Source organism: Ipomoea nil, unplaced genomic scaffold (genome assembly GCF_001879475.1).
Source record: "Ipomoea nil cultivar Tokyo-kokei standard unplaced genomic scaffold, Asagao_1.1 scaffold3203, whole genome shotgun sequence".
In the NCBI taxonomy this organism is placed as follows: Eukaryota; Viridiplantae; Streptophyta; class Magnoliopsida; order Solanales; family Convolvulaceae; genus Ipomoea; species Ipomoea nil.
This window is the reverse complement of record NW_017619631.1, coordinates 1-25,864: the sequence shown is the minus strand read 5'-3', so window position 1 is coordinate 25,864 and position 25,864 is coordinate 1. Positions and strand designations below refer to the sequence as shown.

Below are 25,864 nucleotides of genomic sequence, written 5' to 3'. Positions count from 1 at the left end.
GAAACCATCTGGTCCCAGTGCTTTGTAGGGTGCCATATCAAACAGCGCTTGTTTCACCTCTTCCACCGTCACCTCCATGTAAAATGTAAGTGTAAAATAATTTACACAATATTGGCTATTTTATTTTTAGTCTCATTAGCTTTAAATTAAATTAGTGTTGTTAGAATTATTTCTGTTTTGGACCTTGTGGTTACAAAATAAGTGGATGACATGCATTGGTGAATAAAGACTACGGATAAAGCATTCAAAGAAATAAGGTGTGTGGCTGTGGCTTATTCGAACAATGGAAAGCAGAAAAAGGGCTACTTTTGAGGATCAAAAAAGGAGCTCATGATATGCTATAAAAAGTTGATGTTCGAAAGAAGACACTGCCAACTTGATCATTACAAATTGCGAGAGCTATCCTGATTTACTAAGCTATTCATTTTAATGTGATTATTATTTAAGTCTTAAGAATATTTAATCTGTACTACATGATCAGTACGTGGTACTGCTGAAACATCTTGTGAAGATTGTTTGGGTTTTCGTGTGTCAGTCCTGGATAGGTGTTAGAAAGAGTGGTAGTGGTAAAGGCTGGAGGCCGTCTTCATTTACCTCTTGTAATACTCCTTTTGGTGAACATCTATAGTAGATTGGGTAGACGTGGGTTGCCCCGCAGATGTAGGAGAAGGAGCTCCGAACTGCGTAACAATTTCTTTGTGTTTTTAATTTACTTTATGCTTTCTGCTGTTATTATTTACACTTGCTTAAACGAGTCTAATTAATTAACGAAACTGGTGCATAACTTAATTAACGAATAAAAACACATTGCTTTTATTTTTCAAGTATCACTGAGCAATTTCAATTGGTATCAGAGCCTGTAGACTTAATCTATTAGTCTATCGATCTGGCGAATCCGTGTCTCTTGAACTTATCTCTTCAGCGGCTTTTTATTTATCTATTTATTGCTTATTTGTTTGATCTCACGGGGTGTTAAGTGTTGCAGAATGGATCGAACTAAAGCCATTCCCCAGTTGACTGGCGACAACTACGCATATTGGAAGGCGCGCACCCGTACGCATCTAAAGGCTCAAGGTGAAGCCATATGGCGGTCTGTGGTGTCAGGCTGGACACATCCCACTAAACCCAGTTCCAGCTCTAATGGAACAGAAGTCACTAAGCCAGAGACTGAGTGGACTCAGACAGAGATAACCAATGCAGGAAACAATGATAAAGCTTTAGACACAATCTATTCTCTTATGCATGAAAGCTAGTTCCCAATTGTTGCAGGTATTCCTTCAGCTAAAGATGCTTGGGAGGCTCTTGAGTCTACTTACGAAGGGACGACATCGGTAAAACAGTCAAAACTGCAACTGGTCCAGTCAGAATTCGAAGAGCTTCGCATGAATGAGGATGAGTCAATCATCGACTTTTACACACGCGTACAGGATCTAGAGAATCGCGCTATGGTCCTTGGTGAACCATTCTCGCAAGCAAAACTTGTTAAGAAAATACTGAGATCGCTACCCCCCAGGTTTCGAATGAAAGTCACAACTATCCAAGAGCATGATGGCTGGGAAAATAAAACTGTTACTCAGCTAATGGGAAATCTTAAAACATATGAAATGGAGATTCTAACTGATCATATGAAAAAAACAAAAAATGTTGCTTTTGCTGCTGAAGAAAATAACGTTGTATCCGATTCTGATGAAACTAGTGATGATACAGTTGCATTCTTAACTAAACAGTTTTCCAAAATTTTGAAACAAGTATCCAAAAACACACACAACAGGAATTCACAGAAGGAGCAACATCGTTCAAAACTGCGCCTAGAACATGGGCGTCAAACTTCAAACAGTCTGTCTCACGTCCAGGACAGTCCAAAGAAAAGTCCAACAATAAAGGAATCAAGTGTTACGAGTGCGAGGGCTTTGGACATGTACAAGCTGAGTGTGCCACCTATCTTCGACGCAAAAAATCTATGTCAGCCATTACCTGGAGTGATGACGAGCCTGACGTTGAACCAACTGGATCGGATGTCGAAGAAATCTCGGGTAATTTGTTGCTTTTACGGAACGAGTTACTTGCAGTTCAGAACGGTTGAAGACTCAGAAGGTGGTGAATATGTCTCTGCAGAAGATGTGGAACTAAATACCTTATCTTTTGAAGCTGAGTTTAACAAATTGTACCCCAAATGGGAAGCTTTAAGAAAAATGAACTGCAAACTAGCTAGTGAAATAGAGATTGTAACCAATGCAAATAAAGTATATCAAAATCAAGTAGCGGATAGGAATGTATTGCTTAAAGAAGCATCTGATTGAGAGGAAAGACTACAAAACGAAGTAAACGGAAATGTACTGCTTAAGGAGGCAGTTGACCTAGAAGCAAAACTTTAGCAAGAAGTACAGACCTTGAAACAGGAGCTCAGCACCTACAAACGACAAATCCAAATGATGGATACCACTTCAACACTTGATAAGATTCTTGATTCCGACAGGAAATCTTCTGCTAAATTTGGTTTGGGCTTCACTGGAAGTAACTCCAAAGATAAGACAGTGTTTGTTAAAGCATCCGGACCTGATCCAGACGACATCCCTGAATCCAGCACTATGAAACGCTCCTAAATAAGATATGCTATAAACTATATAATCCCGTTTGCCACTATTGCAGGTTATGCGGACATACCAGACTTGAATGTTACTATTTCTACAAGGATCAAAGAATTGAGAAGTTCAGGCAGAAGAACATACAACCGTTCAGAAAACAAATCTGGGTCAAAAAGACTGATTATATATCGTTTGTTTCATTTCATACTAAAAGAGCAGGAAGAGAAGAGAAATGGTATTTTGACAGCGGGTGTTCCCGTCACATGACAGGAAATGTCAAATTCCTGAACAACGTTAATACCAGTAACGGTGAAGTTACTTTTGGGGATGGTGCCAAAGGTCAGGTAACTGGCGTAGGCACTCTAAACGTAGCTGGTTTGCCGAAGCTGGACAAAGTGTTACTTGTCCGTGGACTTCACGCTAATCTTATTAGCATAAGTCAATTGTGCGACCAAAACTGGAACGTATGCATCACTAAAAATAGCTGCAGTGTGATGGACAAAACAAATCAGTGTGTCATGGAAGGTAAACGATCGACTGATAATTGCTATATTCTGACAAATAATGTGCTTTGTTGCAGGTCCAGCATGAATGATGCTGAACTATGGCATCAAAAAATGGGCCATCTCAGTTATAGACTTCTCGATAAACTTCTAAAAATAGAAGGTGTTCGTGGGTTACCAAAGATGAAAGTTGAGTCAACTATTTGTTGTGCATGCCAAGCTGGGAAACAAATCAAATCATCTCATCCAGCTCAACACACCATAAACACAAGCCGGTGCCTAGAATTGGTTCACATGGATCTCATTGGTCCAACTCAGACAAAAAGTTTCGGAGGTAACAAATATATACTGGTATGTGTTGATGACTTTTCTCGTTTTTCTTGGGTTATGTTTCTCAGGGAAAAATCTGAAGCGTTTGAAGCATTCAAGACACTGGGATTAAAAATTCAAAAGGAAAGAAATGAATCCATTAGCAGAATCCGAAGTGATCACGGCAGAGAATTCGAAAACAAGTTGTTCGATGATTTTTGTAATCAATCAGGGATTACACATGAGTATTCAGCCCCAAAAACTCCACAACAAAACGGAGTCGTGGAAAGGAAAAATCGCACCATTCAGGAAATGGCAAGAGTGTTCTCAACGCCAAAGGATTACCACAAAAGTTCTGGGCTGAAACTGTAAACACCGCGTGTCACATCATCAACAGAGTTTATCTACACCCAGGCACAACACAAACTCCGTACGAACTATGGAAAAGTAAGAAGCCAAACATTACTTATTTTCACATTTTCGGCTCACGGTGTTTTATTTTGAAGGATAGGAATCCTATTTCTAAATTTGAACCAAAAAGCGACGAAGGAATTTTTCTCGGATATTCCACCAACAGCAGAGCCTATCGAGTATATAATAAAGTGACCAAAAATCATCATGGAGTCCACAAATGTCCTCATTGATGATCGACCCAGTGAGATTACTGAAGTTCTCCAATCTGACCCAGCGACAGAACCTGAAACTGGCCGTCCTAAAACCCCTGACGCTAGTATTCCAGAACCAGACCATGAGTCACCTACCTCATCGCCCATATAGAATCAACCAGATTCTGAACTTGAGACAGAATCAGAACATGATCACGATGATATTGATATTCCAACTCGTATCCAGAAAAATCATCCGATTCAGAATGTGATTGGAGAACCCAGTTCAGGTGTGAAAACTAGAGGTAAACCAAAACGCGACTATCTTGAACTAGCTGGATACTCTTGCTATACATCGCAGATTGAACCAAAGAACATCAAAGAAGCCTTAACCGATGAACACTGGATCAAGGACATGCAAGAAGAATTGGGAAATTTGAAAGAAACAAGGTATGGACTCTAACCCTAAACCGAATAACGTAAATGTTGTAGGTACCACGTGGATTTTTCAAAACAAAACTGACATAGCCGGCAATATCGCTCGAAATAAAGCAAGACTGGTAGCTCAAGGGTATTCCCAAATCGAGGGAATCGACTACGACGAGACGTTTGCTCCAGTGGCTCGCCTGGAATCAATCCGATTGCCTCTCTCCATTGCCTGTGCTCTAAAATCAAACTCTTTCAGATGGATGTTAAAAGAGCCTTTCTAAATGGCTATCCCACTGAGGATATATATGTTGCGCAACCGAAAGTGTTTGAAGACCCGCAACATCCAGAATATGTATACAAGCTTCAAAAAGCTCTATACGGGCTAAAACAAGCCCCAAGAGCCTGGTACGAAAGACTCGGCCCAATATTTACTTCAGAATAATTACAAACGAGGGGATCAGACAAAACTTTGTTCATAAAACGATCAGGTAAAAACATAACTATTGCACAAGTTTACGTTGACGATATTGTGTTTGGGTCCACACAGACAGGTGAAATGGACAGACTGGTCTTATGCAACAAGAGTTCGAAATGAGTATGATCGGAGAACTGACTTACTTTCTAGGATTACAAGTCAATCAGTCAAAAGAAGGGATATTTATTTCTCAAGCGAAATATGCGAAAATCTCATATCAAAATTCGGTCTTGAATCTGCAAAATGCCCGGACACCTGTCTCAACAACTACAAAATTATCTAAAGACAATCAAGGAACTTCCATTGACTCCACCTTGTACAGGAGTATGATTGGCAGTCTACTGTACTTAACTGCTAGTAGACCAGACATCATGGTAAGTGTTGGAATGTGTGCACGCTATCAAGCAGATCCAAAGGAATCGCACTTAAAGGCAGTCAAACGTATTATAAAATACGTTAAAGGTACAATCAGTTATGGTATTTGGTATTCTACTGACACTAATCTTAGTCTTACAGGTTTTAGTGATGCTGACTGGGCTGGTAACGCCGATGATAGAAAAAAACACGTCAGGAGGATGCTTCTTTATCGGGAAAAATCTAGTTGCCTGGTTGAGTAAAAAGCAGAATTCAATATCGCTCAGCACTGCAGAAGCCGAGTACATAGCTGCGGTAGTTGTTGTACTCAACTACTTTGGATGCGTCAAATGCTTTCAGACTACAGGTTTGATCAGAAAAATATGACCATTTTCTGTGACAACACTAGTGCAATCAACATATCAAAAAACTTGGTCCAACATTCTCGGACGAAAGCCACATAGACATATGTCATCATTTCATCCGTGAACTAGATGAAGACAAAGAAATTACGTTAGACTATTTTTCTACTGACAAAAATCTTGCAGATTTATTCACAAAGCCATTAGACAAATCCAGGTTTGAATTAATTCGCGCAGCTCTCGGAGTTTGTACGATTACTGTCTAATTCCTACTAGCAGGTATTTGTTTTGTATTTTTTTTTTATTTTTTATCTAACAATTTGTTATTACGTATTTTTTCCCAGGGACAAGTGATATGTATTTTTTCTCAAGGTCTAAGCGTTTTCGTTTTTTTTTTTTTTTTTTTTTTTAATGCCTATACTTATATTCTAATAAGTTTGTTTTCTTTGTTCGGGTGCCTCATGTTACATCTAGAAGACTTATTCAAGCCAAACACCTATTCTCTATCCTACTCCTACTCAATAGCCTACATAATATCCTAAGTCTTCTACCCGTCCCATCCCTCACAACTTTTGAGAAGCCATCAAATCAACATTTAAGTCCTTGTCTCATTCCTTACCTCCACTAAGCCTAGCCGAAACACTACACTCGTTCGTCTTCTTCTTCATCTACCCCTCACGCCACTTTTTTTTTCTCTCTTTTCGAAGCCTCCATTAATGGAGAACCCATTCCTCTCTCTAGATTCCTCGATCATATGCAAGAACCCATCTTTTTCGTAAAATTATACTTGCCACCATCAAAAGAGCTTTCCTTTTTGCTTGAAGGACTCTCAGACAAGGAACAACGCCAACTGCTTGCCCTTGCCCGCCATATCTCTGCCGCTCCATTCCCCATTCCGGCCGAGACAGCAGCCGCACCTGCTGTACCAGAGCGCTACCAGCGACAGTCTCTCTCTCTCTCCATCTAATCCTGTGGTATCTCCCTTGTCTCTCTCTCCTCTAGAACATGCATTGTCTACTTCTCGCAAAATTGATTTCAATGTCTCCTTACCTGAGCAGTTTGTGTCTACTGTGCCTAGTAGTTCCATAAATGTGTGATCTTTACCTTTGCCTAATGATCCCTAAGATCCGGCCTCTCACTACTTGTCCGGCTGTCCCACTCCCTTGGTTGCTTTTTCTGATTATGTGAGTTCCTTGCCCTCAAATTTCTCCATTCGAAATATTGCTCAAAATTTATCTTCTCCAGTTGTGGCTATGACATGCTCTGCCTTCTCTATACCCATTCACATTCCCGCCTCTCTGACCAAAACTGAACATACACCTCTGTCTGTGTCACCTACTCAAGACTCTGTCCCTCTTATTACTGTGCCTCTATCTAAGACTTCCCGAAAGGGAAAAGAAAAGTTGTCTGATGTAGGTCATGCCGAGAAGCGAAAAATTTCAGCAGTTGATGATGTGGATATTCACTCTGACCGCAAACATAAAAGAAGGGGGTCCACTCTTCCGCCCAGAATCACTCGGTCCCGAGCCCAAGCTGACACACCTGCCGTAACTATCACATCCGGCTCCAAATCGAAAGGGTCCAGGAAGGTCTACTAACCAAAACTTCTGTCACCCGATTTATTTGCTATTTGGAAGACCCATGTCAACCGCGATTTTATTGTCAAAAAGTCTATCAATGAAGAAGACTTGGCTGCCAAATGCAACATTATCCCACTGTTGCGTGATCAAAATTTGCTTGCATCTCTACTGCATGTTGGTCCCTACTCCGCATGGTTGATGGCAGAATTCTACACAAATTTGACCTTGGACACATTCACTGAAGGCTCCGCGCGGTTTCATCAGGTTTTCATTCGCGGCACTTGGTATCCCTTCGGGCCTACGAAAATTAATGCTTATTTGGGCACACCGAATCATCCTGCTTCTCCGGATCTTAGCCCACACTTGTTGGCAGCTGCACTCACTCATAATAAAGCGGTTTCATGGCCGAGTGACGGACTTTCAAGCTTGAAACTCACCACTCTCTATTCAGTGCTTCTTCGCCTTGCGTCAGCTAATTGGGTCCCGGCAGTGCGTCGTCACCTAGTTCCGGAACATCTCGCTGGCCTCCTCTACAAAATCAGGAACCGTCTACCGTTCAACCTAGGCATGGTCATTTTCTCTCACTTAATGTCTTTTTTGCAGAAGAAGGTAGCCAAAGTCAATCTCCCATTTCCGAGTTTGATTTATGGGGTACTTCAAGAACATGGTTTTGAGCCCTAGAAGGAAGAAGTGATTACAACTCCTGACAATGCTTATATATTTGATGATCGGCTTACACAGAAGAGTCATTATGATGATAGGGCTTCTCTTGATCCGCTTCCTGCTATTCCGCCTCCAGCTCCATTGGTTTCTGCGCCAGCCTCATCTGCTGACACGGTGTCAGCCTCTCGTCCAGGCCCGAGATTGGTTCCCAAAGAACCTCCAACGTTGGTTGATCGTTGAAAAATTGTGCTCACACTTGAGGCCTCTATTGCACATGTTCAGCAATCAGTTGCTTCTCAACAAGCCACCATCTCTGGCCTTGCAAATCTTCGTGATGCACAGCTCAAAGAAATCGCTCGCATGGAAGCCATTCACGCTCAAATTCTGGCTGACACTGGGCTGCTTCCTCTGGTTCTGACTCTGAAGATGAAGATGATGATTCCGACTCGGGCACCCCGTCTGCACGGTAAATCTAATCCACTATTATGATGTTCACCTTCCTTTGTCAATTATTTGGCAAAAAGGGGGGGTTTTGGAGTATTTTGGAAAGGGGGAGTATTATATTAAGGTAACTTTGGAGTATGTTGGAAACTTTTTGCGTAACTTTGGAGTATGTTGGAAACTTTTTGCAGTATTGGATGCTTTTGGAATTATTTAGCAGTGGTTATAATTTTTTGGAAGTCTTTATGTTATTCATTATGGAAATAATAGAACTATATTAGTTAGGGGGAGTAGTAGTTGTGTTTGGTACGTTGGTACATCTAACAAGTTGAATGGATGTTTCGGGTTATGCTTCTCTCAAATGAACAACTTAATTTATGATGTGGTATGCTATGAATTCAATGCTTCTGTGGTTGATTCAAGAATTGAAGATTTTGAATCAGGTACTTTATTCTCACATGGTCCAAAAAGAACTTAAGTTGTTTTAGCTTTATTCTTTTGTGTCTTGTTAAGTACCTATACTAAGGGCCATAAATAAAATTAAATTGATTCTTGCCCAAAGTATTTGATACTCATATTTTCCCAAATAAAATGCCAAAGGGGGAGATTGTAAGTGTAAAATAATTTACACAATATTGGCTATTTTATTTTTAGTCTCATTAGCTTTAAATTAAATTAGTGTTGTTAGAATTATTTTTGTTTTGGACCATTTGGTTACAAAATAAGTGGATGACATGCATTGGTGAATAAAGACTACGGATGAAGCATTCAAAGAAATAAGGTGTGTGGCTGTGGCTTATTCGAACAATGGAAAGCAAGAAAAAGGGCTATGTTTGAGGATCAAAAAAGGAGCTCATGATATGCTATAAAAAGGTGATGTTCGAAAGAAGACACTGCCAACTTGATCATTACAAATTGTGAGAGCTATCCTGATTTACTAAGCTATTCATTTTAATGTAATTTATTATTTAAGTCTTAAGAATATTTAATCTGTACTACATGATCAGTACGTGGTACTGCTCAAGCATCTTGTGAAGATTAATTGGTGTTCGTGTATTAGTCCTGGATAGGTGTTAGAAAGAGTGGTAGTGGTAAAGGCTGGAGGCCGTCTTCATTTACCTCTTGTAATACTCCTTTTGGTGAACATCTATAGTGGATTGGGCAGACGCGAGAGGTAATACTCCTTTTGGTGAACATCTATAGTGGATTGGGCAGACGCGGTTGCCCCGCAGACGTAGGAGAAGGAGCTCCGAACTGCGTAACAATTTCTTTGAGTTTTTAATTTACTTTATGCTTTCTACTGTTATTATTTACACTTGCTTAAATGAGTCTAATTAATTATCGAAACTGGTGCATAACTTAATTAACAAGTAAAAACACATTGCTTTTATTTTTCAAGTATCACAGAGCAATTTCATAAAACAAGGAAAGAGTATCAGTATTTAAATTAGTTTCATTATAACAAGCATACCTGGTAGGCGACTGGCTTTCGTTCGTGCTTAAAATACTCCGGAAGTGGTCTTGAATCATGCAATCCGTATCTTCGTCATTGTAAACCCACTCCCCGGCTTCATTCTAGAGACCTGCATTAAAACTTGTAGCATGTCTAACTATACTTATAGCATGATAATACTTTGTATTACGATCTCCTGAAGCTATTCACTCCTCTCTCGATCTTTGGAACCAATTCAACTCCTCTAGGTATAGCACTTCCTCGAGCTCCCGTCTAAGTTTGGCATAAAGCTTTATAAGACCATTGTTGGCGTAGATTGACATGGCTTTTTGAACAACATTGATCCTAGCTGCGAGCCTCCTCTTTCTTTTAGTCAGATCACCAACTACAGTTTTGCTCCAGTCCACAAGTTTATTTTTAGTTTGACTCAATTTTTCACCAAAGCCAGCGTGGTGCTATTCCACACGTTATTGATTACTTTCATAAAATCCTTACGAGCAGTCCAGGATGCTTGGAATTGAAACCTTCGTTGGTTCCTCGCTCCATTCTGATCGGTAGTCCCCAACAATATTTGATTATGATTAGACGAAATGTTTGGGAGGTGGGATATAGTCGCACTAGGATATATATCAAGCCAGTCGTCGGAACATAATCCCCTGTCCAGTCTCGCGCCCCGGAAGGTATTAGAGTTATTTCCTCTTTTCCACGTAAAAGTAGGTCCTTTATATCTCATGTCGATCAGGCTTTCCTGATTAACCCAGTCAACAAAATCTCTACTTCTTTGATCATTGAACGAGGTAGTTTGGATAACCTCATCGCTGCTTAGGACCGAATTGAAATCCCCTATAGCTAACCAAGGCTGTGAGATTTTACAAACATCCTTGCCAAGATCCCTCCAAAGACTACGTTTCAGGGCCTTGGTTGGGATCACGTAAATAATCGCGAGATTCCATTTCACATGCTTAATGCTTTTGACCTCCATAAGAACATACTGGGGTGCGTTTTAATCAAGATGGCTCTAAAGGAGTCATTCCAAAGAACCCATATTCCACCACTCATACCGATTGCTTCTACTCTGAGCCAACTATCAAACCCAAGCTTGTAACACATTTCATTAGCTCCAACCCCCGAGGACTTGGGTTCGAGCACACAGAAACAAACCGGCTTAAATTTCCTAATCATGGACCAGGCGGCTCTAAGGAACTTTTTAGAGGCCGCCCCTTGTGCATTCCAGACAACGATCATGGAAACAAAAAAAAAAAATAGAAAAGGCAACACTGCAAACATGAGAAATGAAACACACTCAAACAGCATCACCTTCCGGGATGCTAGCTTTCTCCGCCTCACCATCACACTCGTGCCAAAGGCCTTCATCCATGAGATCATCTTCTTTATTACGTGGATCATTATGATGTTCAAAAAGATCATTGGTGAAGAGTTCTTGGACCTGCATTCCCAATTCTTCATTTTCCACCGTTACACTCGTCGGCTGCTTGTTGTTCTTGGACCCACGAACAATTGTGAGTTGTCTCAGCAGCATCGCGATTTGGTTTAGTTTGGGCACGGGAAGAGCTGGCCTTCCCCTGATTGCATACTTTGGGTTGCGTTCTTCCCTGCATGTGTTTGGGGACAGTTCTTTCTTCATTAAGGATTTGTTTCTCCGTTATTTGCACATCTGGTCTTTTTCCTTTCTCTTTATTGTTTGATCCACCAGTCTTGCTGATGCTCACGTTTTTGTTCTCTCTTGCACCTCCAGTCTTGTTGCTTTCCACGTTACCATTCTCATTTCGATTTGCTTTCTCATTCGCCTCGCTACTTTCCTTTATTCCTTTATCATTTTCCTCATTTTCTATCTTCCCATTTTCGTTCTCCTCACTATCCTCCACAAGGGGCCGCAAATCTGGACTCTGTGATTATTTCCATGTGGGAGTTATTAACATTCTTTTTTTTTTATTCGAATTAACCTCCGCGATTCTTTACTCAGTACCGTTAGCCTCCCTAGTATTCTTTTTATCATTACCATTTTTGTTGATACTTTTTCCTTTTTGTGCTTTATTCTTCCTTCTGTATTCCAATTTTGGTGCTAACATCCACTGCCCATATTTCTCCGTGATTTTTGGGCTGATTAATGGCGGTTGATTTGTTTCCATCTTTGAATCTTGCCCCTCTCCCGCCGAAGCTCCACCCCCCGTCTCCGATGATCCGTTGACATGAGTATCGTCCTTGTTGCATCTGTCGGTACTATGGCCATAGGTTCCATAATTGAAGCACACCATGTGGATCCCATATCATATTCTATTCGTTTAACCTTTCGTTGCACCATAAATTTTGATCGCAAAGGTTTTGTGATGTCGACTTCTACACACATGTGCGCAAATCTACCCCTGGATACAATACTTATTGCCTGATCAACATATTTTGGCTCACGTATCATTCTTCCAACTTTCATCAGGAACGACAGATCAAAGTACTCAACCGGCATATCCAGAAATCTCACCTATACTAGCATACTTTCTGTTTTATCAGTGTTTGGATCAAACTTATGTTTTATCAGTGTTTGGATCAAACTTATGTTTTATCAGTGTTTGGATCAAACTTATGTCTCCAGTCTTGAACTATTAGATAATGATCCATGATAGTCCAAGGCCCCCCATACTTCGCAAATTCATAATCATCTACAGACCAAAATCTTACTAGAAAATAGTCATCATTGAGAGCAATAACCTCCATTTTTTTTGCTGCCATATGGCATAGAGTCTCTTTGAAAGGTATGTGTAACCTACTTGCCGCCAAAGACTCTCACAATCACCGACTGTCTCCATGGTTTCTGTAACACCCCGTGTTACGCCCTTTAAAATTCAAATTAATTATTTAATCAAATCCGCTAAGAATAATTGAAATGGATTTAAGTTAATCAGAGTCCCTTAATTAATTGGTGTCGTCCATGGTGGACCGTTGACCCTTGTTTATATTAAAGTCTTAAGCCTGTAAGGAATAAAGAAGGATGACCCATTATTAATCAGATTCGTATTAGGAATCCTAAACCTCTTATCCATTCAGATTCGTATTAGGGATCCTAAACTATATAAAGGGAATTAGAAGGCATTAGAACCCTATCACCCATATCTCCCTCTCCCCACACGAAATCCCCTCCCAAGAATTCAGACAAAGAATCCCCACTACCAAGCCTAGGGAAAGATTGATAGGAAAAAGACCCTGAGGAAAGATTCTAGAAGTCATAATAGGTTTAATTAAAGCTACCAGGTAACCCATTTCTTACAAAACCTATTTTCCTTGCTATCTTTTATTGATTGGTTCCGTTGGGTGATTGAATGTGTGATTTTGTATGTTTGCCTTGTTAGAGCTTGTCTTAAGAATTTATGGTATGGATTTTTGTTACTCTTGATATTCTTGATGGACTTGTGTGGTTGGTTGTATATTCTTGGGTTATGAGCATTTAGAGCCCGTGTTAGGGTTTATATGGTGAATCTTGTTATTCGTAACGATCTTGGCATTCTTGGGTGAGTTTATGCATGCTCAGGGATTAATCAAAGTTTAGGGCTTGTCGTTAGGGTTTTGTATGTTGATTTCTTGAAGTTTTTGAGGTTCTTGATGTTGTTGAACTATTGTGTGCTTATTCTTGAGTCTTGGCATGTTTAGAGTTTGCGTTTAGGCTTCTATTGTGTTGTTTCTTGGCTCGTTCTACGTGTTAAAGTCCCTATGGTTGTTGTATGTGTTTTGACATGTTTAAGACTTGATTTTGGATGATTGGATGAATTCCCAGGTTTGGGAAATTGGCCAAGGAACGTGTTCCAGCGAGTAGTCGACGGGGGAACGACCCCCCACTCAACCACCCGCCGGATTTGAGGGATGTTCCCGCAGGAGGACGGGCGGGTGGACGGCCACCCGCCGGTCCACCCGCGGGAACCATAAGATGCCGCCGGTGGGAGGACAGGCGGGTGGTCGGCCACCCGCCGGTCAACCTGCTGGAACGGCGTGGTTCCGCTGGTGGGAGGTTGTCCTCCCGCCGTACACCCCGTGGGTACGGGCCGACGCAGGGTTGTTCGGTCTTCGTGGGTCAAACGCCATGTTGAGAGTCCATGTGAATAATGAGCCCATCCCTAGTCATCCCATTGTAGAGTCATTATTAAGTCTTACTTGTGCGTTGTTGTCCATGATGAGAAGAATAGATATGAGATTGGTGGTAAAAACAGTGATTGGTGGTTGATGCATTGCGCGTGCTTGTGTGATAGGGCTGCAACACTTTTGGTGTGTGGTGTTGTGATAAGTCTCAAAACATGCTAAAATTCTGTGAGCTTTCCTAAGGTTTTGCATGTGTATTTTAACCGAAAAGTCTTATTTATTGAGCAAATTACCTAAAAAGCACGAATGTGATAGGACCGACCTTCCTAATTATATTTTATGTGTTTTTGGATATTTTAGGACACAAAACGTGGTAAAAAGGCTGGAAAAGCTAGGCCGAGGCGAACGCGCGAATGAGGACCGAACACGCCAAGGCTACGCACGAAGAAGAGGGACGGAATGGGAATTATTTCCCATTCATGCCCCTCCTCACGCCGTGAGGGCTGCGCAAATGGAGCATTAAAGGAGGCCGGACGAAGCTACGCACGGAGGGGCTTAATACCCCATTCACGCCGCCGTCACGGCGTGACGCCGTGCATGAATGAGAGGTCGAATGGTTTCAACATATTTAAGCTCAAAAGTTTCATTTTGCAAGGGAGAGCGAACTTTGTGTAGAGAGATTTCACTAGATTAGATCTGATTTTTAGAGAGAGATTAGTAGGGTTAGAATAGGTTTCTAGAGAGAGATTTAGATCTACAATAGCAAACACCTTGTATGCTAGATTTTGCAAAGAAGCTTGAAGATTGAAGGCATTTTGGCTAGTAGATCTCCATCAACAATTTGTATTCGGTGGATCTAAACGAATGGGTTAATTCTACCTTGTGCTTTATTGTTATATCTCTTTTTACCCTTTGATTGTTGAGATCTTAACCATGCTTGGCTAAATCTAGTGTATAGGGTTGAGGTGTAGATTGTTGTTGTGATGATGCTTTGATTTGCTTATCTTGTGATGTTTGATTGATTGTTGACTATGTGGATGTCTTGTTGTCGAGGATGATCTTTGTGACATTCTTGGACTAGGGCCCAACTCCTCGGATGGTGTTGGAAACCTAGGTCTAGGCAAGAAATTGCTAGATCCGGGTAGCCTTGATCCTCTTCATTTCCCCGTCTACGATCCGAAAGGGCAAGACCCGGAAAGAAGTGAGGGCAAAGTGTTTGTTTAAATTCCCAATAGAGAACAAGAGTTCCTACATGTGGCGTTAGACCGAACCGGCTATCGCACTAGCCATCCGCTTCTCTTGACTAGTAGCGCATAATCAAATCACCACAAGACTCCCCTTGCGGGATTGACCAATCACACAACACAATCAAAACACGATCCTACTCGCCTTTCTCTCTCTGAGTAAATTCCTATTCCCCCGATCTACCTTTCTCCATTCCAATAGCGTTCTAATTGCCTTCCAAACCAATAACGTCAATTCACTTTCCCGAATTGAGCCTTCAAGTGTCTCATCTACCTTACCTATTCTCAAGCCCAACTTCCAAGTTGTCATTCGTCGAGGGAACGATACTCGGGGTGGTTCTGACTCCTCGTTTTACCATCTATCCATAACAATCCCAAACACACACAACTTCAATCTTTTGACAACGTTTGATCCAGAACCGCACTTTTTAAGAAGTGAAAAGCGGGTGTTGTCAAAATGGCGCTGTTGTCGGGGAATGGCAAACGGTAGCTTGAGCTTTTGAGGAGTAAGGAAGTGCAACCTTGACGCTTGATTCAAAATTTTCTTTTTCTTTTACTTTTACCCAACAGTGTAGTTACTTCTAGCTACATTGCTTTCAAAACCAAATAAGAAATTGATGCACACCAGATCACATGGAACAGAAGGTTTGTTCCCCCTAAATCCAGAAATTTAAAGAACATCAACAGGAAGGCTAAGAGCCGAAACAAATCAGAAAACACCAAGAAATATGGCATCCACAAGTACGGATACCAACCAACCACCTCAGACAGGAGTGAACTGTAATTTTGCATTTCCTCATATTACGTAAATTATCAGAAAAAGTTTGCTGACTTAGAATACTGATTGATTCAGTTAAGCTCCTACTTAGTAATGATAAATCATGAAGAGAACATCAGAGAAAAATAAACAAACACACAGAACGAACACTCACAATGTTTACCCAGTTCGATACGATGTGTATCTACGTCTAGGGGACGATCACATAGGCGTCCAATCCACTAAGTCATAATCCAATGTACAAAGGTAGATATACAATAATCTTACCCAAGTGCCCCACACAAGGTACATACCCAGTCTACACAGGTTTAGTGGATTGTTGAAGATGGAGAGCCATGCATACAGAAGTCCAATGAAATCCCTTCACTTGGAGAGCCAGCTCTGATGCAGTCCACTTCAGTGACGCTCTATAAGGTTGTTCCCACAACAGTGTGATCTTAGTGTCATTTCGTTTAAGCAGCAGTAAATCTTCTCAAGTTCATCATCTTAATCACCATGAACATGTTGTATTGAGAAGGTGCATGACCATCAAAGATCTGGACTCATCAAACTGATCTGGAGTGTTTCTTCTGCTTATTTCTTGGCGAACCCTAGTTCCCTTAAAGAACTGGTACTTATAGATCCTTCTATAAACACTCTCCATAAAAGATCCTTGATTGTAGAAGGTACGACTATAAAAGAGGAATGTAATCTCAGCTGATTAGGTCCATTACCTTCTTTGAAGATACGCTGATCGTCTTTCCATACTGAGCTGATAAAACCGCGTAAGACTCTTAAGGAAACAGCTTTCCTAAATCAGATCTTCAGTGTCAGTTCTTCTGTCGTTGCTTCTGCTTGATTAGTAAACTGTAGACCCAACCGGACAGACTCTAAACCTATCTTAGTATGCCATAATAATATTTCCAATTATAATATGAGGTTTTTGAACATAAAAACACTAACAAACTCCCCCTTTGGCTATTATTTGGCAAAACAACTCAACTATATAAAAAGAACTAAGATAGGTTATTAAAAGAAGCAACCCAAGTGTCCAAACTGATTACATAGGATAAAAAGAACATAAGATCCAAAGCAGTCTAAAAACAAAAAAGAAATCGACATCAAAACATAACGCCCAGCCAGGGCCAGAAAGTACTCGATCACAAAAACTCCCCCTGAGTTACTACTCCCCCTTTTTGCCAATGGTAGCCAAAGATTAAACATTTCAGGGAGAGTCACAGTCAGACTTCACGGGATCCTCAGCAGCAGCAGCAGTAGCAGACAGGCTCATGCGGAGAAGAACAGTAGCTAGCTCAGTGCGCGCACCAGTCAGTTGCTTGGAAATGATACCGTGCACCGTCTCAAGATCAGCAACTCGCGCCTTCAATTGTTCGGAAAGCCTCTCATCTTTAGCATGTGGAGACTCATCATTCACAGCATCAGGTTCCGAATTGGATGGGGCAGTCACAGGAACGACATCATTAATATGATCTCCAGAAAGAAGACGTTTATCAACAGTGTAAAGCAGCGTCGGACTGATCACTTCGCTGGGCATAGGCTTAAGACCCTGAGAGGTAAGGATGCCAAAAATCAGATTTGGAAACGGTAGTCTTACCTTCTGTTCCCGGGGATGAACCAGAGTTAGAACATGATAAAAAATCCATTTGCCCAGATCACACTGCATCTTAGTTCCAATTCTAAATAAGAATCCTGCCAGAAGCTTGCCAACCGTGTTGAAATGCGCTGATAGAAGCTAGTTGTTCAGAGCCAGGCGATGTAGGATGACATATCTAGACGTGAGATGCGAGCTCAGCAAATAGTCCTTATCTCCTGTAGGCCAAGATGTAGTATGTCCACCAGTAAGAGTTTTGGCCACCACATCCCATTCAGTAACAGCTTCTTCTTGCACTGTAGGCAAGCCATAGTATTTATTTATCACATCTGGCCTAAAATCATACCACTTCCCTCTGATGAAGATTTGCATCGGTCGTGGCCCTGTGAGACTGTCAATCTCATCACTGAGATTGCAATAGAACTCATATGTGAGCAGCTTGGAGTAAGGGCAAACATCTGTAACAGTTTTCAAAAGACCAACTTCATTCAGCAAGGGCAGGATGTCGCAAACGAAGTTCAGTTGATTCTTATCCACAGTTCTTTGAACAATCAGCTCTCTTCTGACCATAGTGGCCCATTTTGTTTGTGCAGCAAGAGATACAAACTGAGGTTTGTAAACAGTAGTATCAATTCCTTCAATAGGTGGAACCTCCGGAGTTACACTTCGACCTCTTGACCTTGTGGTAGGTTTCCCTTTTCTGACAGAGGGGGCTGGTGCAGAAGAAGCTTGAGCAGCAGTAGTGCCTTGTTGCTTAACAGAGGAACGTAGAGTCTTGAAAACTTGGTGGATAGGTGGGTCTCCTTCAGGCTTAGCAGTCTCACTCGACTTTCTATTCTTCACAGGCTGATCCACATCAACATTATCAGCACTGGTTTCAACAACAACCTTCGTTGGAACATTCTTCCTTTTTGTCCGTCTTGTTTCTCTGGATGGGGACTGAACAGGAGTCACCGAGTGGCTAGAATCAGAAACATTTGAAGATGAGCTCCCAACAATATTTGATATCTCTCGAATTCTGAAATTCGTGGAATCGAGATGAGCAGTTCCCTCAACAGTAGGGGCAACAGAAGAAGGTGCTTGGGATCCATACACCTCAGCCAGAATCTTATCATCTTCACTGGAGGATTCTGAAGGGTGTATCACTCGATAAGGTTGAGGGATCGAAGCAGATGGTAACCCAGCAAAATGTCGCACATGTTCCAGGCTTTCTCCCAAAGATGTTGCAGTGTAAACAGGAACTCCACCTGTTTTCTCAGACTTGTGGGGACTTGATAAATCAACAGTTTTAATAGTTGCAGGTAAGGCAGGAGGATCAACAGCAGGACAAGATTCTTTAGAGACATAAACAGTTTCAGACGGAGGCAGAGCAATGTTCTCAGAAGCACAAACAACCAGACTCAGTGGATTTGGCTCATCAGAGGACTTTGTTTTCTCATCAGACACATGTAACGCATCAGATTTTTCACCAGCAAAATTAGTCACAGGCAAAGATAAAGGATCAACATTCACAAGGGACTTCTCGGAACCCAAAGAAGATTGATTTTCAGGCAAAACCGACACAGACGATGGAATAGAAGAATCAACAGGTCTATCAGGAGAAATTTCAATAGGGGTTTCAGAATCATTTACCCGTTATGGAAGAATCTCCTGTCTGTGTGTTGCTTCTCTCTGAGCAGCTTCAAGATACAGAGCTTGGGACTCCTCTCGTCGTCGAGCTTCTTCAACAGATTGTAGGGCACGTTGAGCAAAAAATTGAAGGAATGCCCCGGCCCGATTTCCATCGAAGGGTTCTGGAATAAACACTAGAGAGACGTCATCACTGGCTTCGGCGACCAACACAAGAAGTTCAGTTACATCATCTGCTGACCATTCAGCATAAAACTCCGAATAGTTGGTCATAACAGTCACCAGAATCTCGTCGCGAAGCAGAGGATCAAGCTTGAGCTTCTTCTTCATTGCCAACTGTAGAAGTGTCTGAATGTGTTTGAGGGCTGCCGCCGGACGGTGTACCTTGCTTCCAAGCTTAATGATGATGTTTCTTACGGGGTCCGCCATTTAAGATTAAGTGCGAGAAGAAGAATAAAACACCGAGAGCAGATAAGCACGGTAAATGGAGAGATGAGAGCTGAGGTGAGTTCTTTCTTCTTGACCCGGTATCATATAGGCTTAAGGGTGATGAACCCTAATTAATGCGGCAAGTCAAAATATCATGCAGAAGTGATTGATGGACACAACGGTACAGCTCCTTTTTAGGAAGGAAACGGAACCCAAGGGAATTTGAAATTCAAAAAGCATTGAGATCTTTTAAGATATCTTCTGAGAAGAATAAGCTTAGATGATCTTCTTAACATAAAAAGAGAGGAGTCTTTAAGGAAATTCAAAGTCATAACACTGACCCGTATTAAACCAACTCCTCTCTGACGGACCAACTGCTTTAGTCAGTCAATTCTGCAAATTCCAGAGCAGATTTGAGAATTTCAAAACGATTAGCATCCAGTGGCTTAGTCAGAATGTCCGCCAGTTGTTTGTCAGTCTGAATGTATTCCAACTCAATTTCCTTGGATTCAACCAGGTCTCTGATGTAGTGATGCCTGATGTCAATATGCTTCGTTCTGGAATGTTGAACAGGATTCTTGGAGATGTTAATAGCACTGACATTGTCACAAAAGAGTGTCATTGTTCCTTGTGTAAGACCATAATCCAGAAACATCTGTTTCATCCACACCAACTAAGTACAGCAACCACCTGCGGCTATGTATTCTGCCTCTGCAGTGCTTAGTGAGATAGAGTTCTGTTTCTTACTTAACCATGATACTAAGTTCTTCCCAACAAAGAAGCATCCTCCAGAAGTACTTTTCAAATCATCAATATTCCCTGCCCAATCAGCATCACAATATGCAACCAGATTCAGTTCACTATCCTTGGAATACCAGAGTCCATACTGTATCGTTCCTTTCACGTATTTTAGAATGCGTTTTGCCGCTATCAGATGTGATTCCTTTGGGTCAGATTGATACCTTGCACAGATTCCAACACTGAACATTATGTCTGGTCGACTGGCTGTTAGATACAACAGACTGCCTATCAAGCTACGATAGACTGTGTTATCCACTGATATACCAGTTTCATCTTTCGATACTTTTGTAGAAGTGGAGATCGTGTTCTGGATGGTTTACATGATTCCAGATCAAACTTTTTGACAAGATTCTTAGCATACTTTTCTTGTGAAATAAAGTATCCTTCAGAACTTTGCTTGACTTGTAGACCTAGGAAATATGTCAGTTGACCAACCATGGACATTTCAAACTCTTCCTCCATGACTTTTACCAACTCATCAGTGTATTTCTGCAAGGTTGATCCTAACACAATGTCATCAACATAGATTTGAGCTATGGTTACATGACTTCCAGTCGTTTTGACAAACAGAGTTTTGTCAACACTTCCGCGTTTATATCCGTGCTGGAGCAAATACTGTGTCAGACGTTCATACCAGGCCCGTGGGGCTTGTTTAAGGCCATAGAGAGCTTTTCGAAGCTTATAGACATACGAAGGACGTTCTGGATCTTCAAAACCTTTAGGTTGAGCCACATAGATATCTTCATGGAGATACCCATTCAGAAATGCTGTCTTGACATCCATCTGATATAATGTAAATCCCAAAATGCAAGTGACAGCCAGCAAGATTCTGATTGACTCAAGTCTAGCTACAGGAGCAAATGTCTCGTCATAGTCAACCCCTTCAATCTGTGTATAACCTTGAGCCATCAACCGAGCTTTGTTTCTGGCTATATTCCCTGCTTCATCAGTTTTATTTTTAAAGATCCACTTCGTTCCTATTACATTGACACCATCAGGTCTTGGTACAAGATTCTAGACTTGATTCCGCTCAAACTGATGTAGCTCATCCTGCATTGCATTGATCCATAGATCATCCTGTAGAGCTTCTTTGACATTTTTGGGTTCTATATTTGAGGTATAGCAGTAAGACCCAGATATTTCTGTCAGATTATTTCTTATTCTACTTCTGGTTTTCATTCCATCTGACAGATCTCCAATAATGTTATCTGATGGATGGTTTTTCTGAGTTCTGGTAGGTTTGTCTTTACCAACATCATTCATGAGATCTATCTCTTGTTTCGAACTTTCTTGATCTTCATCTGATGAATCTTGTGGTTTGAGCTGACTGTTGTTATTACTTGCATCTGAATCACGTAGAGGTGACTCTATCACTGTTGAGTCCACTGGTTCTTCTGGATTGTCATCGACAACCACGTTTACTGACTCCATGACAGACTGAGTCCTCTTGTTGTAGACTCTGTAGGCACGACTGTTCGGAGAGTATCCGAGAAAGATGCACTCATCACTTTTGGGTTCGAACTTCCCTCTTTGTTCTTTGTCAGCTAGCACATAGCACTTTGTCCCAAACACATGAAAGTATTTCAGATTTGGCTTCTTTCCCTTCCAGATCTCATATGGAGTTTTCGTCATTCCTGGTCTAAGGTAGACCCTATTTATAGTATGACACGCTGTGTGTACTGCTTCAGCCCAGAAACGTTGTGGCATATGTGAGGCATGTAGCATAACTCTAGCCATTTCCTGTAGCGTTCGGTTCTTTCTTTCCACCACTCCATTCTGTTGAGCAGTTCTAGGAGCTGAGAACTCATGTGAGATACCATGCTCGGAGCAGAAGTCTGAATATAGAGAGTTCTCAAATTCCTTTCCATGATCACTCCTCAATCTCTGAACTTTTATAATAGACTCATCTTTTTCCTTCTGAACTCTTATGCACAGAGTCTTGAAGGCTTCTGTCTTTTCTCTCAGAAAGTAAACCCAGCTGTATCGAGAGAAATCGTCTACACACACAAATATATATTTCTTTCCTCCGATGCTTTCAGTCTGTGTTGGCCCCATGAGATCTATATGGACAAGATCTAGACATTTCTCAGTGGTGATACCTCTTACTGCTTTGTGTGGAGTTCTGATTTGTTTCCCAATAACACATGCGCCACAAATTTTCTCTGGATCAATTTTGATCTTAGGTACACCTTTTACTGCTTCCAGTTTTATCAACTTATCCATATCTCTGAAATTTATGTGACCCAGTCTTCTATGCCAGAGTTTTGATTCATCAGATTTGGATAGGTAACAAGCAGTTTCATTTGTCAAAACATAACAGTTGTCTGAAAACCGAGTTCCTTCCATGACAAGTTGATTTGCTTTGTCACTCACTCTGCAGCAGTTACGATCGAAGCATACATTCCAATTTTGATCACATAACTGACTGATGCTAATAAGATTCGCTTTTAACCCACTGACTAGCAAGACTTCTTCTAATTGAGGTAAACCTGGAACATTTAGGACACCTTTCCCAACGATTTTACCCTTTTGTCCATCTCCAAATGTTACAGCTCCACTGCTAGGTTGAACAGCCATCAGACATTTAATGTTTCCTGTCATATGTCTGGAACAACCACTGTCGAAATACCATATAGCATCAGTTGTAGATGCAGTTAGAACAATGGTAGGATAACAGATAACTTCTGACTTTCTGACCCAAACCTGTCTAGTGAATGGTGTAATAGTCTTATTCTGATATTTTTCCTTCCTTTGATCTCTGTAAAAAAAATAGCATTCGGGACGAGTATGACCTTTTGTGTGACAGTAGTGACAAATGGGAGTATAATATTTAACTTTGACAATCTTATTTTTGAATCTCGAATAATGATATTGATAAGTTGATTTGTCCTGGTCAGTGTTAGTACCGTATCTCCTTTCCTTGATTTATACTGACTAAGATGACTGTCCTTGTTCATACCTGTGATAGGCTGTGGTCTTAGACATTCCCTCTTTGATGAACTTTGGTGCGTTGTTCGAAGATTCTCCTTGCTCAAATCCCAGACCCTTTTTATCATTAGGATTTCTGCCAGAGTCTAGAATTTTATCTAAGGTAGATGTGGTGTCCATCATCTGTATATTTTTCTTCAAGCTCTCCAACTCCTTGATTAATTTACCTTCTCTGGACCGTATCTGAGTGATGAGATCTTCTTTTATGACCAGTTCAGCATTCAGTTTCTTTATAAGATCATCTTTCTGCTTTAGATCGTCATTCGGATTCTTATTCACTTCACAAGTTGTTACCAGCTAGCGACAAGTTTTGCAAATTCTGCCTCAAGTTGAATATGTCTCTCTTCAAAATCATCTGCTGATATGTATGATTCTCCATCTGATTGATCTCCGTCTGATTGAATGTTTGTGGCAGTGAAGAACGCTACAAAGTTTCCTACATTATCATCTGATTGATCATTTGAATTTTCCTCCTCATCATCACTAAGAGTAGCTACAGACATAGCCTTTTTCCTTTTAAGATATGTTGCACATTCAGCCTGTATGTGACCATATCCTTCACATTCCCTACACTGCATTGACCGATTGAGGGGTTTTCCTGTGTCTGTGGTACTACTTCTATTTTGTCTCAATCGCACAGTCTGAGATTGATTGTTCTGAGAGAAGGGTGCTGTTTCAACCTTTTGATATGAAGGGTTGTTGCCTTTGTATTGTGTTCTTGTAGGCTGACCTTGACCCTTTCTGTTGAACCCTTTTAAGATTTTCTTGAAGTTTTTTGGTTAGGAGAGCTAGGGTTTCATCATCTATGTCGTCTGTGTCAGATTCTCGGTCAGGTTCAACCACAAAGGCTACAGATTTTCCTTTCTTGTTGCTTTCAACATCATCATCAGCAAGAACTTCCAGTTCATATGTGTGCAAGCTTCCCATGAATTCTCCGACAGTCTTCTTTTCCCAACTTGTGTGTTCCTGAATAGCCGTTACTTTCATTTGAAAACGTTTAGGTAGAGATCTGAGAATCTTTTTGACCACTCTCTCATCAGTGAATGTTCCCCAAGAATTGAGGCTCGGTTCATCAAGTTCTGAACCCTACTATGGAAGGTAGAAATGGTTTCGTCTTCAGTCATTCTGAGAGCTTCGAACTCTGACAGAATCATTTGCAACTTTGACTATTTTGACATCACTGGTTCCTTCAAATCTGATTTCAAGAATCTCCCATACTCGTTTAGCTTCTTTTACCTCTGTAACAAGCGTAAAAACAGATTCATGTAGAGATCTAACAATTGAGTTCAGTGCTTTGTTGTTCAGATCAGAGGCATTCATTTCATCATCTGTCCAAGTCTCGATGGTTTTTCTTCAGCAACTCCTTGTGCATTCGGAGTAGTAGGTCGACTCCACCCAGTTAGGATGGTGCGATAAACCCTGGTTCCTTGTGCTTGAAGATATATTTCCATACGAGCCTTCCAGAAAGAGTAGTTGTGACCATCTACTTCTGGTGGTTTCATATTTGCGTCCATCCTGAAACCAACAACCAGCCAACGAACACACAGACAGACTTCCACAAAAACAGAGTGAAAGCAAAAACTATGATAGCCCTTCGGATCAAGTCACTATGTAGACTTAAAAGCTCTGATACCACATGTAATTTTGTATTTCCTCATATTACGTAAATTATCAGAAAAAGTTTGCTGACTTAGAATACTGATTGATTCAGTTAAGCTCCTACTTAGTAATGATAGATCATGAAGAGAACATCAGAGAAAAATTAACAAACACACAGAACGAACACTCACAATGTTTACCCCAGTTCGATACGTGTGTATCTACGTCTGGGAGACGATCACATAGGCGTCCAATCCACTAAGTCATAATCCAATGTACAAAGGTAGATATACAATAATCTTACCCAAGTGCCCCACACAAGGTACATACCCAGTCTACACAGGTTTAGTGGATTGTTGAAGATGGAGAGCCATGCATACAGAAGTCCAATGAAATCCTTCACTTGGGAGAGCCAGCTCTGATGCAGTCCACTTCAGTGACGCTCTATAAGGTTGTTCCCACAACAGTGTGATCTTAGTGTCCTTTCGTTTTAAGCAGTAGTAAATCTTCTCAAGTTCATCATCTTAATCACCATGAACATGTTGTATTGAGAAGGTGCATGACCATCAAAGATCTGGACTCATCAAACTGATCTGGAGTGTTTCTTCTGCTTATTTCTTGGCGTAACCCTAGTTCCCTTTAAAGAATTGGTACTTATAGATCCTTCTATAAACACTCTCCATAAAAGATCTTTGATTGTAGAAGGTAGGACTATAAAAGGAATGTAATCTCAGCAGATTAGGTCCATTACCTTCTTTGAAGATACGCTGATCGTCTTTCCATACTGAGCTGATAAAACCGCGTAAGACTCTTAAGGAAACAGCTTTCCTAAATCAGATCTTCAGTGTCAGTTCTTCTGTCGTTGCTTCTGCTTGATCAGTAAACTGTAGACCCAACCGGACAGACTCTAAACCTATCTTAGTATGCATAATAATATTGCCAATTATAATATGGGGTTTTTGA

At 41.0% G+C, this 25,864-nt stretch overlaps 1 protein-coding gene across 1 annotated transcript; it reads right to left on the bottom strand.

Annotated features, from left to right (window-relative positions):
• Positions 1-10,186: 10,186 nt before the first annotated feature.
• Positions 10,187-10,741, bottom strand: LOC109168586. The gene has a single exon (XM_019317642.1). It carries the CDS (start codon positions 10,739-10,741, stop codon positions 10,187-10,189), a length of 555 nt encoding a protein of 184 aa, XP_019173187.1.
• Between the last annotated feature and the right edge of the window lie 15,123 nt (positions 10,742-25,864).